The sequence below is a fragment of the Oncorhynchus clarkii genome, chromosome 1 (genome assembly GCF_045791955.1).
Source record: "Oncorhynchus clarkii lewisi isolate Uvic-CL-2024 chromosome 1, UVic_Ocla_1.0, whole genome shotgun sequence".
NCBI lineage: Eukaryota > Metazoa > Chordata > Actinopteri > Salmoniformes > Salmonidae > Oncorhynchus > Oncorhynchus clarkii.
Genome location: NC_092147.1, coordinates 86,768,011 through 86,785,510, shown reverse-complemented (window position 1 = coordinate 86,785,510; position 17,500 = coordinate 86,768,011). Strand labels below are relative to the sequence as shown.

Here is a 17,500-nt window from a genome sequence, read left to right as displayed (position 1 = left end):
AGTTTCCAGACCTGGGTTCAAATACTACTGAAAATCATATAAAATACTTTCACTGTGCTTGATTGAGTTAGCCAATGCGCAATGCAACCAGTAGAATAGTCCCAAATTTGCACGTCTGGCACTTCAGGGAGGGTAACGCTCGACAGTATTTGAACGATTTCAAATAGTATTTGAACCCAGGTCTGCCTTTCACACCTTCTGAGTTTCCACTTGGTAAGGTGGCCTCCGTTGCCAAGGAATCTCCTGACTTCACTGTCTCTGAGCACTCAGGACCTTTACGGAGTAGACGGAAGTATCAAGCTTCCTATCAAGGTATTGGATTAGACATTTGATTTGGGGTATAAGCTGTCGTCCAACCCAGCCCCTCTCACACTGTCTGCTTCTGTTCAGTTGAAGAAAAACAACCGATCAGGCCCCTACCGTACGTCTCCCTTTAAAGAGACGTAGAGGGCTTTGGAACAGGTGGGAACAGGGGAACAGGAGCAGAGCAGGAAAGGGTGTATTTGAATCATTTCTGGTCAATGACGTATTCATGTACCTTTATTTATACAGGCTACTCTCATTGAGACAAATCTCTTTTACAAGGGAGACCTGTTCATATATATATAAACTGGGTGGTTCGAGCCCTGAATGCTGATTGGCTGACAGCTGTGGTATATCAATCAGACCATATAGCGCGGATATGACAAAACATTTGTTTTTACTGCTCTAATAACGTTGGTAACCAGTTTATAATAGCAATAAGGCATGAGGGGGTGTGGTATATGGCCAATATACCACTGCTAGTGGTTGACCTTAACAACATGTCAGGATGGCATGTCGTACAGTATGCAGGAAAAATGACAAACGCTTTGGAGTTGGACTTTGTAGTCATTAAGGTGGTGTGTGTGTATGTGTGTGTGTGTGTGTGTGTGTGTGTGTGTGTTGTTTTCAATATTAAAGCCTTGCGTCTGCATCACACCATGGTGGAGGGTAGCACCATTAATAGTCATGCGACTTGCTTGCCATCCATTATGCATACAGTAGCACTGACAGAATGGCAGTCTAGGGCTGTGTCACAAATGATACTCTATTACCTATATAGTGCACTACTTTTAACTAGAGGCCTATGCGCACCCTGTGGGCTTTGGTTTAAAGGAGTGTTGCGAATAGGGGTGCCATTTGGGACGCAACTTCTGACACTCAGCAGGAGATCAAAAGGGAAGAGGAAGGGTACCTGTTAAAAAGGATTTCTCTCCTTGCCGCTGGCGACACAGTCAAACATGAATCAGAAGCTCCTGTGATGATGTGCTAAGCTTCATGTGGTCATTGTAGGTTGGCTGTGTCCCACACTGGACCAGAGAGGAACAGGGACTAGGTGGAGTGGTGGTGTAGGGATTTGGGGGTTTTACACTGTAAAGCTGCTCGGCATTGGCAGCATATGGACATCAGGCTTTGTCCCAAATGGCAATTCCCTAAATAGTGCACTATTTTTCTGTATAGCCCTATGCACCCTTGTAATAAATAGTGCGCTACAAATGGAATAGTGTGACATTTGGGTTTGTTATTAGACAGAGAGAAGTCTGGACTGAGTACTTTGAAAGGAGCATGTTGTTTCGTGCATGTTGAAGGGAATGAGACGTGAGGATTTGGGATTTGACCGTGTGAATCTTGTTGGCGTTCGCAGCCTCTGGGCATTAGTGTCTGGGATAAGACTGAACCGATGACTGAGTAACTGAATAACTTCCCTGTTAGGGCAATACATCTGGACTCATCTTCTGAGCTATCAACAGAATCACAGTGTTGCTCTCCTTCCTCCTTTCACTACTAACTAGCTCAACTACAACGCTGGTACAATGGGCTCCTGAGTGGCACAGCGGTCTGAGGAATCTCAGTGCTAGAGGCATCACTACAGACACCCTGGTTCAGCGGTCTGAGACACTGCATCTCAGTGCTAGAGGAGTTACTACAGACCCCCTGGTTCAACGGTCTGAGACACTGCATCTCAGTGCTAGAGGCATCACTACAGACACCCTGGTTCAGCGGTCTGAGCACTGCATCTCAGTGAGGCACTGAACCCTCTCAGGCACTGCTAGAGAGGCATCACTACAGACACCCTGGTTCAGCGTTCTGAGGCACTGAATCTCAGTGCTAGAGGCATCACTGCAGACACCCTGGTTCAGCGGTCTGAGGCACTGAATCTCAGTGCTAGAGGTATCACTACAGACACCCTGGTTCAGCGGTCTGAGGCACTGCATCGCAGTGCTAGAGGCATCTCTACAGACTCCCTGGTTCAGCGGTCTGAGGCACTGCATCTCAGTGCTAGAGGCATCTCTACAGACACCCTGGTTCAGCGGTCTGAGGCACTGCATCTCAGTGCTAGAGGCATCTCTACAGACTCCCTGGTTCAGCGGTCTGAGACACTGCATCTCAGTGCTAGAGGTATCACTACAGACACCCTGGTTCAGCGGTCTGAGGCACTGCATCTCAGTGCTAGAGGTATCACTACAGACTCCCTGGTTCAGCGGTCTGAGACACTGCATCTCAGTGCTAGAGGTATCACTACAGACACCCTGGTTCAGCGGTCTGAGGCACTGAATCTCAGTGCTATAGGCATCACTACAGACACCCTGGTTCGAATCCAGGCTGTGTCACAACCGGCTGTGATTGGGAGTCCAATAGGGCGGCGACACAATTGGCCCAGCTCACATCACACAGGAGCACACCTCTCACATCACACAGGAGCACACCTCTCACATCACACAGGAGCACACCTCTCACATCACACAGGAGCACACCTCTCACATCACACAGGAACACACCTCTCACATCACACAGGAAGGAGCACACCTCTCACATCACACAGGAGCACACTGCTCACATCACACAGGAGCACACTGCTCACATCACACAGGAGCACACCTCTCACATCACACAGGAGCACACCTCTCACATCACACAGGAGCACACTGCTCACATCACACAGGAGCACACAGGAACACACCTCTCACATCACACAGGAGCACACCTCTCACATCACACAGGAGCACACTGCTCACATCACACAGGAGCACACAGGAACACACCTCTCACATCACACAGGAACACACCTCTCACATCACACAGGAACACACCTCTCACATCACACAGGAACACACCTCTGACATCACACAGGAGCACACCTCTCACATCACACAGGAGCACACTGCTCACATCACACAGGAGCACACTGCTCACATCACACAGGAGCACACCTCTCACATCACACAGGAGCACACATCACACAGGAACACACCTCTCACATCACACAGGAGCCCACCTCTCACATCACACAGGAGCACACTGCTCACATCACACAGGAGCACACTGCTCACATCACACAGGAACACACCGCTCACATCACACAGGAACACACCTCTCACATCACACAGGAGCACACCTCTCACATCACACAGGAGCACACCTCTCACATCACACAGGAGCACACCTCTCACATCACACAGGAACACACCTCTCACATCACACAGGAGCACACCTCTCACATCACACAGGAGCACACTGCTCACATCACACAGGAGCACACAGGAACACACCTCTCACATCACACAGGAGCACACCTCTCACATCACACAGGAGCACACTGCTCACATCACACAGGAGCACACTGCTCACATCACACAGGAGCACACAGGAACACACCTCTCACATCACACAGGAGCACACTGCTCACATCACACAGGAGCACACAGGAACACACCTCTCACATCACACAGGAACACACCTCTCACATCACACAGGAGCACACCTCTCACATCACACAGGAGCACACTGCTCACATCACACAGGAGCACACTGCTCACATCACACAGGAGCACACCTCTCACATCACACAGGAGCACACATCACACAGGAACACACCTCTCACATCACACAGGAGCCCACCTCTCACATCACACAGGAGCACACTGCTCACATCACACAGGAGCACACTGCTCACATCACACAGGAGCCCACCTCTCACATCACACAGGAGCACACTGCTCACATCACATAGGAGCACACTGCTCACATCACACAGGAGCACACCTCTCACATCACACAGGAGCACACTGCTCACATCACACAGGAGCACACAGGAACACACCTCTCACATCACACAGGAACACACCTCTCACATCACACAGGAACACACCTCTCACATCACACAGGAACACACCTCTGACATCACACAGGAGCACACCTCTCACATCACACAGGAGCACACTGCTCACATCACACAGGAGCACACTGCTCACATCACACAGGAGCACACCTCTCACATCACACAGGAGCACACATCACACAGGAACACACCTCTCACATCACACAGGAGCCCACCTCTCACATCACACAGGAGCACACTGCTCACATCACACAGGAGCACTCTGCTCACATCACACAGGAACACACCGCTCACATCACACAGGAACACACCTCTCACATCACACAGGAGCACACCTCTCACATCACACAGGAGCACACCTCTCACATCACACAGGAGCACACCTCTCACATCACACAGGAACACACCTCTCACATCACACAGGAGCACACCTCTCACATCACACAGGAGCACACTGCTCACATCACACAGGAGCACACAGGAACACACCTCTCACATCACACAGGAGCACACCTCTCACATCACACAGGAGCACACTGCTCACATCACACAGGAGCACACTGCTCACATCACACAGGAGCACACAGGAACACACCTCTCACATCACACAGGAGCACACTGCTCACATCACACAGGAGCACACAGGAACACACCTCTCACATCACACAGGAACACACCTCTCACATCACACAGGAGCACACCTCTCACATCACACAGGAGCACACTGCTCACATCACACAGGAGCACACTGCTCACATCACACAGGAGCACACCTCTCACATCACACAGGAGCACACATCACACAGGAACACACCTCTCACATCACACAGGAGCCCACCTCTCACATCACACAGGAGCACACTGCTCACATCACACAGGAGCACACTGCTCACATCACACAGGAGCCCACCTCTCACATCACAGAGGAGCACACTGCTCACATCACACAGGAGCACACTGCTCACATCACACAGGAGCACACCTCTCACATCACACAGGAGCACACCTCTCACATCACACAGGAACACACCTCTCACATCACACAGGAGCACACCTCTCACATCACACAGGAGCACACCTCTCACATCACACAGGAGCACACCTCTCACATCACACAGGAACACACCTCTCACATCACACAGGAGCACACCTCTCACATCACACAGGAACACACCTCTCCAAGCTGGTTTATCACAACATACACTGCTTTGGGAAGCTGCTAGCTGCAGAGTAGTGTGTGGATTCAGTACAAACATGTGTTTACTGCTGGGCAAGGCAGTGGGTAGCTGTGGATGAATAGGTGTGTGTGTATCACACAAAGCAGGCTAGGTGTTGGAGCTCTGAGCCATGCCCTGTGGGAGACATCAGCCGTATTAGATGCATGACTGTACCAGTTAAATGTATTTCAAGCCCTCTGATAAAATGAACAAGAAGTCTACGGTATAGTGATTCCCTTGTTTTGGTTGGTATATTATATCTGATGACCTTTTTCAATGTTGAGCAGCAGTGTAGAGATTAGCACAATCAAATAAATGATTTCTTACATGTTATTACAATAATTGTCTATTGCTAATAATTCACTTTAGTCTTTGATGTATTGTGCATCAGGAAGAGGAACCGACTTGGGGCATACACACTGTACTGTAGGGGCAGGAAGGAGAGGCCTCTTCCCTTAGTCTTGCATGGTTTTGGGAAACGCATGGCTCGGAGAGACACACGTATTGTGCAGCATTTGTTTTTATGAGACACAGTCTGATACTAGGACTGGATAACGGATGAAACTTCAGCAAGCCTTGAGGACCCTCCACAGAACAACTCATCTGGCTACGGATGTCGGATGTGTACTGAGGAGATGAATTCTGAGTGATCATCCCTAGTGCAGATGTTTTATTTTGGTCAAGAGATTCAGCAACTTTCCTTCCTCGTTGTGAGTTACTGAACACAATAAAGTGTTGAGTAGAAGTTGCGACACACAATGCATGGACAGCATACAGAACCTGGGTGACTTCACCACTCGGGTAGAGTAGAGTTTAGCAGACAGGCAACACGTGGGAAACACACGTGACTAAACGTGGAGAGGTTATACGTGACTATACCATGGAGACAGGAAGAGTAAACTTATCCTAGCCTATGTGCCATAACAGACATATGTCACATTCTGACCTCTTCTTTCATCTGAACTCTTTAACCCCCACCATCATCATCTTCCAAAATGGCAGCATCTTTGTTGAGAGGAGCTATCTGTCCTTGTACCTTAGCTGTAAAATGCTATTGCGTGGGAGCCACAACAACACATGAGCAGCATGCCAGTCCGGTCAAATAGCAGAGGACAAAACAGAGGGATGAAAGGATAGAAAGCAATAGATGACCTAGTCAGTCAGTCAGTCAGTCAGCAGAAACAGTCAGTCAGTCGGCAGAGACAGTCAGTCAGTCAGTCAGCAGAGTGTCAGTCAGCAGAGTCAGCCAGTCAGTCATCAGAGTCAGTCAGTCAGCAGAGTCAGTCAGTCAGCAGAAACAGTCAGTCATCAGAGTCAGTCAGTCATCAGAGTCAGTCAGTCAGCAAAGTCAGTCAGTCACTATAGTCAGTCAGTCAGCAGAAACAGTCAGTCAGTCATCAGAGTCAGTCAGTCAGCAAAGTCAGTCAGTCACTATAGTCAGTCAGTCAGCAGAGTCAGTCAGCCAGTCATCAGATACAGTCAGTCAGTCAGTCAGTCATCAGAGTCAGTCAGTCAGTCATCAGAGTCAGTCAGTCAGCAGAGTCAGTCAGTCAGTCATCAGAGACAGTCAGTCAGTCAGTCAGTCATCAGAGTCAGTCAGTCAGCAGAGACAAACAGTCGGTCATCAGAGACAGTCAGTCGGTCATCAGAGAAAGTCAGTCAGTCAGCAGAGACAAACAGTCGGTCATCAGAGACAGTCAGTCGGTCATCAGAGATAGTCAGTCAGTCATCAGAGACAAACAGTCGGTCATCAGAGACAGTCAGTCGGTCATCAGAGATACAGTCAGTCATCAGAGACAGTCAACAGAGACAGTCATTCAGCAGAGACAGTCAGTCAGTCAACAGAGACAGTCATTCAGCAGAGACAGTCAGTCAGTCAACAGAGACAGTCATTTAGCAGAGAGAGTCAGTCAGTCAGTCAGCAGAGACAGTCAGTCAGCAGAGAGAGTCAGTCAGTCAGTCAGAAGTCAGTCAGTCAGTCAGAAGTCAGTCAGCAGAGACAGTCAGTACAGACAGTCAGTCAGTCAGAAGTCAGTCAGCAGAGAGACTCAGTCAGTCAGTCAGTCAGAAGTCAGTCCGTACAGACAGTCAGTCAACAGAGAGAGTCAGTCAGTCAGTCAGAAGTCAGTCAGCAGAGTCAGTCAGTCAGTCAGTCAGTCAGAAGTCAGTCAGTACAGACAGTCAGTCAGTCAGTCAGCAGAGAGAGTTAGTCAGTCAGTCAGAAGTCAGTCAGTACAGACAGTCAGTCAGTCAGTCAGCAGAGAGAGTCAGTCAGTCAGTCAGAAGTCAGTCAGTACAGACAGTCAGTCAGCAGAGAGAGCAGGTGTGTGATTGGCAGGGACACAGTCAGTCAGCAGAGAGAGCGGGTGTGTGATTGGCAGGGACACAGTCAGTCAGCAGAGAGAGCGGGTGTGTGATTGGCAGGGACACAGTCAGTCAGCAGAGAGAGCGGGTGTGTGATTGGCAGGGACACAGTCAGTCAGCAGAGAGAGCGGGTGTGTGATTGGCAGGGACACAGTCAGTCAGCAGAGAGAGCGGGTGTGTGATTGGCAGGGACACAGTCAGTCAGCAGAGAGAGCGGGTGTGTGATTGGCAGGGACACAGTCAGTCAGCAGAGAGAGCGGGTGTGTGATTGACAGGGACACAGAACCAAGGAAGATGTTACATAATTACATGTTTTTCAGTTTGAGAGTTTTTATTTATTTTTTACTATTTTCTACATTGTAGAATAATAGTGAGGACATCAAAACTATGAAATTACACATATGGAAAAATGTAGTACTGAAAAAAAGTGTTAAAAATATATATTTCGTATTTTAGATTATTCAAAGTAGTCACCTTTTGCCTTGTTGACAGCTATGCACACTCTTGGCATTCATTCAACCAGCTTCATGAGGTAGTAACCTAGAATGCATTTCAATTAACAGCCGTGCCTTGTTAAAAGTTATTTTGTGGAATTCCTTTCTTTCTTAATGCATTTGAGCCAATCAGTTGTGTTGCGATAAGGTAAGGGTGGTAATACAGAAGATAGCCCAAGCGCTATGATGAAACTGGCTCTCATGAGGACCACCACAGGAAAGGAAGACCCAGAATTACCTCTGCTTCAGAGGATAAGTTCATTAGAGTTACCAGCCTCAGAAATTGCATCCCAAATAAATGCTTCACAGAGTTCAAGTAACAGACACATCTCAACATCAACTATTCAGAGGCGACTGTGTGAATCAGGCCTTCATGGTAGAATTGCAGCAAAGAAACCACTACTAAAGGACACCATTAAGAAGAAGAGACTTGCTTGGGCCAAGAAACACGAGCAATGGACATTAGACCGGTGGAAATGTGTCCTTTGGTCTGGAGTCCAAATGGAATATTTTTGGTTCCAACCGCCATGTCTTTGTGAGACGCGGTGTGGGTGAAAAAATGATCTCTGGATGTGTATTTCCCACCGTGAAGCATGGAGGAGGAGGTGTTATGGTGTGGGGGTGCTTTGCTGGTGGCACTGTCTGTAATTTATTTAGAATTCAAGGCACATTTAACCAGCATGGCTACCACAGCATTCTGCAGCGATACACCATCCCATCTGGTTTGGGCTTAGTGGGACTATCATTTGTTTTTTAACAGGACAATGACCCAAAACCCACCTCCAGGCTGTGTAAAGGCTATTTGACCAAGAAGGAGAGTGATGGAGTGCTGCATCAGATGACCTGGCCTCCACAATCACCCAACCTCAACCAAAATGAGATGGTTTGGGATGAGTCAGACCACATATTGTAACATGACATAAGATAACATGACATATTGTAACATGACATAAGATAACATGACATATTGTAACATAACATGAAGTATTGAACATGACATAAGATAACATTACATATTGTAACATAAGATAAGATAGATAACATCACATATAAGATAACATGATATATTGTAACATAACAGTACATTTTGTAACATAAGATAACAGAACATATTGTAACATAACATGAAATATTGTAACATGACACAGCATGGCGTGGCGTAGCATAGGTTCACAAGCCAAAACACCATCCTCTACTGAAATAATCACTTCCTGTTCAGCTCTGAAACAGGATACAGAAATACTATCCACAGTGCATTTGGAAAGGATTCAGAACCATTCACTTTTTCAAATCAAATCCAAATCAAATCAAAGACACATTTTGTTACCTTGCGTTCTAAAATTGATTTTTTTTTTATCCTCGACAATCTACACACAATACCCCATCATGACAAAGCGAAAAGAGGTTTTAAGAAATGTTTGGAAATGTATTTAAAAAAAAGATACCTTATTTACATACCTATTCAGACCATTTGCTATGAGACTTGAATTTATACTCAGGTGCATCCTGTTTTCATTGATCATCCTCGAGATGTTTCTCCAACTTGATTGGAGTCCACTTGTGGTAAAGTCAACTGATTTGACATGATTTGGAAGGTCACACACCTGTCTATAGAAGGTCCCACAGTTGACAGTGTATGTCAGAGCAAAAACCAAGCCATGAGGTTGAAGGAATTGTCCTCAGAGCTCCAAGACAGTATTGTGTCGAGGTACAGATCTGGGGAAGGGTACCAAGAACACAGTGGCCATTTTTAAATGGAAGAAGTTTGGAACCACCAAGACTCTTCCTAGAGCTTGCCAAACTGAGCAATCGGGGGAGAAGGCCCTTGGTCAGGGAGGTGACCAAGAACCCAATGGTCACTCTGACAGAGCTCCAGAGATGGGAGAACCTTCCAGAAGGACAACCATCTCTGCATCACTCCACCAATCAGGCCTTTAGGGTAGAGTGGCCAGGCGGAAGCTACTCCTCAGTAAAATGCACGTCAGCCCGCTTGGAGTTTGCCAAAAGGCACCTGAAGGACTCTCAGACCATGAGAAACAAGATTCTCTGGTCTGATAAAACCAAGATTGAACTCTTTGGCCTGAATGCCAATCGTCACGTCTGGAGGAAACCAGGCATCGCTCATCACCTGTCCAATACCATCCCTATGGTGACGCATGGTGTGGGATGTTTTTCAGCGGCAGGGACTGGGAGACTAGTCAGAATCGAGGAAAAGATGAACGCAGCAAAGTACAGAGAGATCCTTGATGAAAACTTGATACAGAACACTCAAGACCTCAGACTGGGGTGAAAGTTGACCTTTCAACAGGACAACAACCCTAAGCACACAGCCAAGACAGCGCCGGAGTGGCTTTGGGACAAGTCTCTGAATGTCATTGAGTGACTCAGCCAGAGCCCGAACTTGAACCCAATCGAACATCTCTGGAGAGATCTGAAAATAGCTGTGCAGTGAAGCTCCCCATCCAACCTAACAGAACTTGAAAGGATCTTCAAGCTTGTAGAGTCATACCCCAAGAAGACTCGAGGCTGTAATCACTGCCAAATGAGCTTCAACAAAGTCCTGAGTAAAGGGTCTGAATACATATGTAAATGTGATATTTCATTATTATATATTTTTTAATACATTTGCAAAAATGTCTGAAAACCTGACTTTGCTTTGTCATTATGGGTTATTGTGTGAAGATTGATGAGAGGAAAAAACTATTTAATCAATTTTAGAAGAAGGCTGCGTAACAAAATGTGGAGAAATTGAAGTTGTCTGAATACATTCTGAATGCACTGTAAATGTCATTGCCTGTGCTTGATGATGTGATGTTTGGTATGCACAGAGCAGCAATCCAGATCTTCCCCAGGGGTCATAAAGTCATTATCGTAGAGGATGAGTGTATTCACGTTTCTGATGCTTATTGATCAAACAGAGATGATTATAGCGAGATGGCTCTGGGCTATGGGAAGTCTTACATTTCACAGACCATTCATTTTCCTGTATTGACTCTGGGTGTGCCCCATATGGCATCATATTCCCTATATAGTGCACTACTTTTGACTAGAGACGTATTTTCACTGGTCAAAATTAGTGCGCTACGTAGGGAATAGAGTGCCATTTAGAACACAACCCTCTTGTTCTATTTTCTCTGTGATCATTAGCCAGACCCTGACACTGGGTGATTATAGATGTACAGTCAATCTAATTATATACTAATTACCCTCAGTCTGTTGGGTGAAGTACCCCTTTAATACAAGACATTGTTAGATATCTTTATTATATAAATCATAGTCATTATAAATTATTGAAAATTGTTTCAGCTAATTCATCAAAAGGATTTTTTTGGTGTTTATGTAAAGGACAAATGATCGAACTTGTGGTCTTTGTTAGTGTGATAATGACGATGATGATGATAATGACGATGATGATGTCACAAGGCCATCTGCCATATACAGTATGTATGTGTGTTGCTGTGATTGTCAATGGCTGATATATACCAGGATACTAGCCATGAACATTAAGCATTTCCATGTAAGAGACTGAGTAAGCAGAGACAGTATAACTATTCACAACACACAAATATCAAAACGGTTGGGATTATGCTGGAAATAGTTTGCCTCCAACTGATCCCCTGACGTAAAAAAACCCAAGTAATAACCCAGCAAGTGGGATGATCCACACGCTGGCTGGCTGGTCCACACTTCATTTCACAACAATGAGATAGGAATGGGAGCTCACCAAACCATTAGATACGTGATACATGTCTGGAAGTAAGTCAATAAATCACTGTATGTACAGTTGTTGGGTCAGAAGTGATTTTCTCAGGATAGTGAATGTCCCCCAGATGTTATGAGAAGAGTTGATGGTCAGTAATTCAAGACATGGTGTTCCTTCCAAAATGGCACCCTAATACCTAGATAGTGCTCTCCTTTTACCCAGGGCCCATAGGTCTCTGGTCAAAATAAGTGCATTATATAGGGAATAGGATGCCATTTTAGACACAAACGTTTTTCTCCCTTTATATCCCCCCGTTATTTTCAGCATTAACCATTGTGATACAACGGTGCACAATGCCAGATCACGTACACTCTGTGCAAGCCCGATGTCTAATGTTTCGGGACTTTGGTGTTCAGCTCTCTGATAGGTTACACACTTTCTTCTTAGTGCGCCTTCCAGTTTTTCACTTTTATGTGAATGTCACACGGTGAGAGGATTACTATAGCCGAGCCCTGTGGCCTTGCTGGGTGACATGGCTATAAAATGTAAAACAGTACAAGTGGACGGGCTATCGCCAATGACTCTATGATATAGTTGTAGAGTGAGAGTAACTGTATGTTAGGGAAGTGAACTGACTGTATGTTAGGCAAGTGACTGTGAACTGACCAATGGCTGGATACTACACTGATCCACACATAGGGATATGAAGGACAGTAATAGTATCTCAGGAAAGTGGTAGTGATATAGAGTATGTAGGTATATAGAGATGAGGAGGAGAGTGGTAACATATAGAGATGTAGAGGAGAGTGGTAACATATAGAGATAGTGATGTAGAGGCGAGTGGTAACATCTAGAGATAGTGATGTAGAGGAGAGTGGTAACATCTAGAGATAGTGATGTAGAGGAGAGTGGTAACATATAGAGATAGTGATGTAGAGGAGAGTGGTAACATATAGAGATGTAGAGGAGAGTGGTAACATATAGAGATAGTGGTGTAGAGGAGAGTGGTAACATATAGAGATGAGGAGGAGAGTGGTAACATATAGAGATAGTGGTGTAGAGCAGAGTGGTAACATATAGAGATGTAGAGGAGAGTGGTAACATATAGAGATGTAGTGGAGAGTGGTAACATATAGTGATAGTGATGTAGAGAAGAGTGGTAACATATAGAGATAGTGGAATAGAGGAGAGTGGTAACATATAGAGATAGTGGAATAGAGGAGAGTGGTAACATATGGAGATGTAGAGGAGAGTGGTAACATATAGAGATGTAGAGGAGAGTGGTAACATATAGAGATGTAGAGTAGAGTGGTAACATATAGTGATAGTGATGTAGAGGAGAGTGGTAACATATAGAGATGTAGAGGAGAGTGGTAACATATAGAGATGTAGAGGAGAGTGGTAACATATATTGATGTAGAGGAGAGTGGTAACATATAGAGATAGTGATGTAGAGGAGAGTGGTAACATATAGAGATGTAGAGGAGAGTGGTAACATATAGAGATGTAGAGTAGAGTGGTAACATATAGAGATAGTGATGTAGAGGAGAGTGGTAACATGTAAAGATAGTGATGTAGAGGAGAGTGGTAACATATGGAGATGTAGAGGAGAGTGGTAACATATAGAGATAGTGATGTAGAGTAGAGTGGTAACATATAGAGATGTAGAGGAGAGTGGTAACATATAGAGATGTAGAGGAGAGTGGTAACATATAGTGATAGTGATGTAGAGGAGAGTGGTAACATGTAGAGATGTAGAGGAGAGTGGTAACATATAGAGATGTAGAGGAGAGTGGTAACATATAGAGATGTAGAGGAGAGTGGTAACATATAGAGATAGTGATGTAGAGGAGAGTGGTAACATATAGAGATGTAGAGGAGAGTGGTAACATCTAGAGATGTAGAGGAGAGTGGTAACATATAGAGATAGTGATGTAGAGGAGAGTGGTAACATATAGAGATGTAGAGGAGAGTGGTAACATATAGAGATGTAGAGTAGAGTGGTAACATATAGAGATAGTGATGTAGAGGAGAGTGGTAACATGTAAAGATAGTGATGTAGAGGAGAGTGGTAACATATGGAGATGTAGAGGAGAGTGGTAACATATAGAGATAGTGATGTAGAGTAGAGTGGTAACATATAGAGATGTAGAGGAGAGTGGTAACATATAGAGATGTAGAGGAGAGTGGTAACATATAGTGGTGTAGAGGAGAGTGGTAACATATAGAGATGTAGAGGAGAGTGGTAACATATAGTGGTGTAGAGGAGAGTGGTAACATATAGAGATGTAGAGGAGAGTGGTAACATATAGAGATAGTGATGTAGAGGAGAGTGGTAACATATAGAGATGTAGAGGAGAGTGGTAACATATAGAGATAGTGATGTATGTAGAGAGAGTGGTAACATATAGAGATGTAGAGGAGAGTGGTAACATATAGAGATGTAGAGGAGAGTGGTAACATATATTGATGTAGAGGAGAGTGGTAACATATAGAGATGTAGAGGAGAGTGGTAACATATAGAGATGTAGAGGAGAGTGGTAACATATAGAGATGTAGAGGAGAGTGGTAACATATAGAGATGTAGAGGAGAGTGGTAACATATAGTGATGTAGAGGAGAGTGGTAACATATAGAGATGTAGAGGAGAGTGGTAACATATAGAGATAGTGATGTAGTGGAGAGTGGTAACATATAGTGATAGTGATGTAGAGGAGAGTGGTAACATATAGAGATAGTGATGTAGAGGAGAGTGGTAACATATAGAGATGTAGAGGAGAGTGGTAACATATAGAGATGTACCCACTCGCACAGACATTTCAAGGGGCTTCATCCCTCTTAGTAATACTATTTCTATGAGCGGTACTTGTATCTTAGGGGTGTTAGAACTGCAAAGGGTTTTCCAGACGTACTGAATTACCCAACCAGTCCTAACCAGTCCCTAGCAGCTGCCACTTTAAGCCCCAGACCAGTGGGGTAACCAATAGCCATGTCTGCCTGTCCTCCCCCACCTCCTCCTCCTCTGTCTCCTCCTCCTCCCCCCACCTTCTCATCCTCCTCCTCTCTCACCTTCTTCACCTTTGTCTCTTCCTCCTCCTTCTTCTCCTCCCCCACCTCCTCCTCCTCTGTCTCTTCCTCCTCCTCCTTCTCCTCCCCCACCTCCTCCTCCTGTGTCTCTTCCTCCTCCTGTGTCTCTTCCTCTCCCACACCTCCTCCTCCTCTGTCTCTTCCTCCTCCTTCTCCTCCTCCTCCTCCTCCTCCCACACCTCCTTCTCCTCTCTCTTCCTCCTCCTTCTCTTCCTTCTCCTCCCCCACCTCCTCCTCCTCTGTCTCTTCCTCCTCCTCCTTCTCCCCCACCTCCTCCTCCTCTGTCTCCTCCTCCTCCACCCACCTTCTCATCCCCCTCCTCCCCCACCTCCTCCTCCTCTGTCTCTTCCTCCTCCTTCTCCTCCTCCTCCTCCTCCCACACCTCCTCCTCTGTCTCTTCCTCCTCCTCTCCCACCTTCTCCTCCTTTGTCTCTTCCTCCTCCTTCTTCTCCTCCCCACCTCCTCCTCCTCTGTCTCCTCCTCCTCCACCCACCTTCTCATCCCCCTCCTCCCCCACCTCCTCCTCCTCTGTCTCTTCCTCCTCCTTCTCCTCCTCCTCCTCCTCCCACACCTCCTCCTCTGTCTCTTCCTCCTCCTCTCCCACCTTCTCCTCCTTTGTCTCTTCCTCCTCCTTCTTCTCCTCCCCACCTCCTCCTCCTCTGTCTCTTCATCCTCCTCCTTCTCCTCCTCCCCCACCTCCTCCTCCTCTGTCTCCTCCTCCTCCACCCACCTTCTCATCCCCCTCCTCCCCCACCTCCTCCTCTTCTGTCTCTTCCTCCTCCTTCTCATCCTTCTCCTCCTCCTCACCCACCTTCTCCTCTGTTCCTCCCTCTCCTTCTCCTCCTCCCCCACCTTTTCCTCCTCTGTCTCTTCCTCCTCCTCCCTCCCCCACCTTCTATTCCTCTGTCTCTTCCTCCTCCTCATTCTCACCATACTCCTCTTTTACCTCCTCCTACTTCTCTTTCACCCCCCCTCCTCCCATGAACCCCTAACCCTTCCACTGGCCTGGGATGAGGTGGTAGGAAGTGGTTTTTCAGCTCTGCCCGGGAGGCAGGAATCAGATTGCTCTCTCAAGGGTAAAGACAAACTACAGATGATGATAATACATTTTCCTCTCCCTGCTCACCATTTCCTCCCAAGTTAGCACGTGCTGTGTGTGCCAACAAGGTGCAACAAGGTGGCCATAGAGTGGGAGAGTGGGGGTCCTCTAACTCAGCGCCACCATTTCCTCTCCATCACCCTCTAAAGTCTATCACTGATCAGGCTGACACAATGACAAGCCATCCATGTTTGAATGGATAGACTCAGATTCATCTACTTTATATCAAGGTTGTGTTTTAGGTATTCCTCTAAACCAAATGTATTTTGTCAACCTACTCGTACAGTAAATACCAGCTAGCTCTTGTCTTGTAACCAAATTTAGGAATGAGAAATCTGTTTTGTTCTGACAACCAAATTCATTGCTATGACTCTCCATGGTACAGCTACAATAGTAATGTTGTTTGGAGATTATATTTCCTACCCAGTGTACTTCATATTTCTATTATTTTTAATGGCATTGGCTCGGGCTCACTTTGAGTAGAAAAACTGTGTAGAGAGAGAAAGAGAGTGGGGGAGGCTGACAGAGGCTGACAGAGACAGGTAAAGTGATAAGGGAGGAGTTATGAGACAGGTAAAGTGATAAGGGAGGAGTTATGAGACAGGTAAAGTGATAGGGGAGGAGTTATACAACAGGTAAAGTGATAGGGGAGGAGTTATGAGACAGGTAAAGTGATAGGGGAGGAGTTATGAGACAGGTAAAGTGTTAGGGGAGGAGTTATGAGACAGGTAAAGTGATAGGGGAGGAGTTATGAGACAGGTAAAGTGATAGGGGAGGTGTTATGAGACAGGTAAAGTGATAAGGGAGGTGTTATGAGACAGGTAAAGTGATAGGGGAGGAGTTATGAGACAGGTAAAGTGATAGGGGAGGAGTTATGAGACAGGTAACGTGATAAGGGAGGTGTTATGAGACAGGTAAAGTGATAGGGGAGGAGTTATGAGACAGGTAAAGTGATAGGGGAGGAGTTATGAGACAGGTAACGTGATAAGGGAGGTGTTATGAGACAGGTAAAGTGATAGGGGAGGAGTGATAGGGGAGGTGTTATGAGACAGGTAAAGTGATAAGGGAGGTGTTATGAGACAGGTAAAGTGATAGGGGAGGTGTTATGAGACAGGTAAAGTGATAGGGGAGGAGTTATGAGACAGGTAACGTGATAAGGGAGGTGTTATGAGACAGGTAAAGTGATAGGGGAGGAGTTATGAGACAGGTAAAGTGACAGGGGAGGAGTTATGAGACAGGTAACGTGATAAGGGAGGTGTTATGAGACAGGTAAAGTGATAGGGGAGGAGTTATGAGACAGGTAAAGTGACAGGGGAGGAGTTATGAGACAGGTAAAGTGATAGGGGAGGAGTTACGAGACAGGTAAAGTGATAGGGGAAGAGTTACGAGACAGGTA

The 17,500-nt window shown here is 46.1% G+C and overlaps 1 protein-coding gene across 1 annotated transcript in view; it reads left to right on the top strand.

The window, feature by feature from the left end:
- LOC139410610 (collagen alpha-1(XIX) chain-like) overlaps nucleotides 1-17,500 on the top strand; it is a 248,638-nt gene that overhangs the window by 99,190 nt on the left and 131,948 nt on the right. Inside the window, exon 15 of the mRNA XM_071155964.1 lies at nucleotides 8,977-9,099. Coding sequence (XP_071012065.1) covers nucleotides 8,977-9,099 — 123 coding nt within the window. The remainder of the gene's footprint in view (nucleotides 1-8,976; nucleotides 9,100-17,500) is intronic.